The sequence below is a fragment of the Otolemur garnettii genome, unplaced genomic scaffold (genome assembly GCF_000181295.1).
Source record: "Otolemur garnettii isolate 467f Iridium unplaced genomic scaffold, OtoGar3 scaffold00112, whole genome shotgun sequence".
Classification (NCBI taxonomy): domain Eukaryota; kingdom Metazoa; phylum Chordata; class Mammalia; order Primates; family Galagidae; genus Otolemur; species Otolemur garnettii.
This window is the reverse complement of record NW_003852507.1, coordinates 4,223,816-4,225,539: the sequence shown is the minus strand read 5'-3', so window position 1 is coordinate 4,225,539 and position 1,724 is coordinate 4,223,816. Positions and strand designations below refer to the sequence as shown.

Sequence of the window (1,724 nt, the reverse complement as noted above, 5' to 3'; positions counted from 1 at the left end):
CCTGGGCTGGATTCGAACCCGCCACCTTAGGTGTCTGTGGCTGGCGCCTTAGCCACTTGAGCCACAGGTGCCGAGCCAGCTTCTACTTTTCTCGAGTCCTTTAACTCACACGCAAGAAACTTGGCTCAGCACCTGTAGCTCCGTGGTTAGGGAGCCGGCCACATACACCACAGCAGGCAGGTAGGTTCGAAGCTGGTCCAGGCCTGCTAAAACAACAACTGCACCACCACCAACAAAAAATAGCTAGGCATTGTGGCAAGCCCCTGTACTTGGGAGGCTGAGGCTAAAGAACTGCTTAAGCCCAAGAACTTGAAGTTGCTGTGAGCTGTGGAGCTGTGATGCCAAGGCACTCTACTGAGGGCCACAGTGTAAAATCCTGTCTCCAAAAAAAAAAAAAAAAAGAAAGAAAGAAAGAAACCTAAAAGCCATCACGTGCAAAACAATACTGCCATTCCAAAACCTATGGAATGAATTGTGGAAATAAGTCTAGCCCCAAGCTAAAGATCAAGACAAATCAAATAAATCCTTCAGTGGCAGTGAGTAACAGCAACTAATTATGCTTTAATTCTTATGGCCATACCACCCAAAAAATTTAAATCACTGATCCTTGTTCTCTACCCACGTACTCAGACCTGTCACCCATCTAGAAAGATAGTATCGGTAATTAAAAATAAATACAAATATAAACTCTTTAAACATAAAAAGTCTGTTTATCTTCTTGATGGCTATAAAAGAGATTTGGTTTTTATAAAAACTGGCTATCTTCTCTTTAGCAGCAAACAAAATTACAGTTGTCAAACAGAAAGTAGAGATTATGTTTTTACATTGTTTCTAAGTTCCAAACAGGCAAAAACTAAATACAGAAGAAAAATTCCTTTTTTTCTTTTTTTTTGCAGTTTTGGCCTCCCTCAGTTATATGGGGCTAGCGCCATACTCCTTGAGCCACAGGCGCCACCCAGAAGAAAAATTCAGAATTCTTACCTGCATGCAATGAATAGCTAAGCCAGGTCCTGTATACAATTTCTTATGACATATATGGCATTTAAAATGCTTTGCCTTTTGGTGCTGTATAAGGATCTTCTCATCATCAAAATCTCTATTACAATACCTGATCGATATTGTTAAGGCACAAAAATAATGACACTGCCTGCCCTAACCTATAATATAGGGATAAACATAAACAGCTAAAACCAAATTGGCACTTCATTATCTCAGTAAATGGCAATAAACTTCTGTCCAATTCTGTGAAATGAACTTTTTCCTTGTTAAATATCACCACAAATACACATGGAGAACAGTAAAGGATTCCTCTTAAGAAATCCCTAAGTTCACCTCAAGACTATTTCATAAATATACGAGAGGAAAAAAAAAAAGGGAAATATTAGGAATTTATCAACATGTGGAATCCAACTACGTGGTATCTATAACAACACATAATTCGTAATTAACAACCCAAAAATTGTTTCCAATTCCGTATGAATTTATGTTGCCAAGACATGTTATTAAAATTCACAGAAGCTAAAGAAGCTGAGAATTCTTACCGTCCGACTCAGATCATACTAAAAACACATTACAAAATTAATAACGGCTTTTAAACCATTTTTAATCATTACAAATAAATGCAGTTCCCTAACAATCCGTTTTACATACAGAAAATTAAGTCTGGCCCGGCGCCTGTGGCTCAAGCGGCTAAGGCGCCAGCCACATACACCTAAGGTGGCGGG

The 1,724-nt window shown here is 38.9% G+C and overlaps 1 protein-coding gene across 8 annotated transcripts in view; it reads right to left on the bottom strand.

The window, feature by feature from the left end:
* The window catches only part of ZNF207 (zinc finger protein 207), a 26,731-nt gene that overhangs the window by 23,880 nt on the left and 1,127 nt on the right, over positions 1-1,724 (bottom strand). For all 8 annotated transcript variants that reach the window (XR_002775086.1, XR_002775085.1, XM_003797187.2 and 5 more), the window contains exon 2: positions 982-1,108. Coding sequence is in view for 6 of the 8 variants with exons in the window: in XM_003797187.2 (XP_003797235.1) it covers positions 982-1,108 (127 nt within the window). In the remaining 2 variants the exon portion in view is untranslated. The remainder of the gene's footprint in view (positions 1-981; positions 1,109-1,724) is intronic.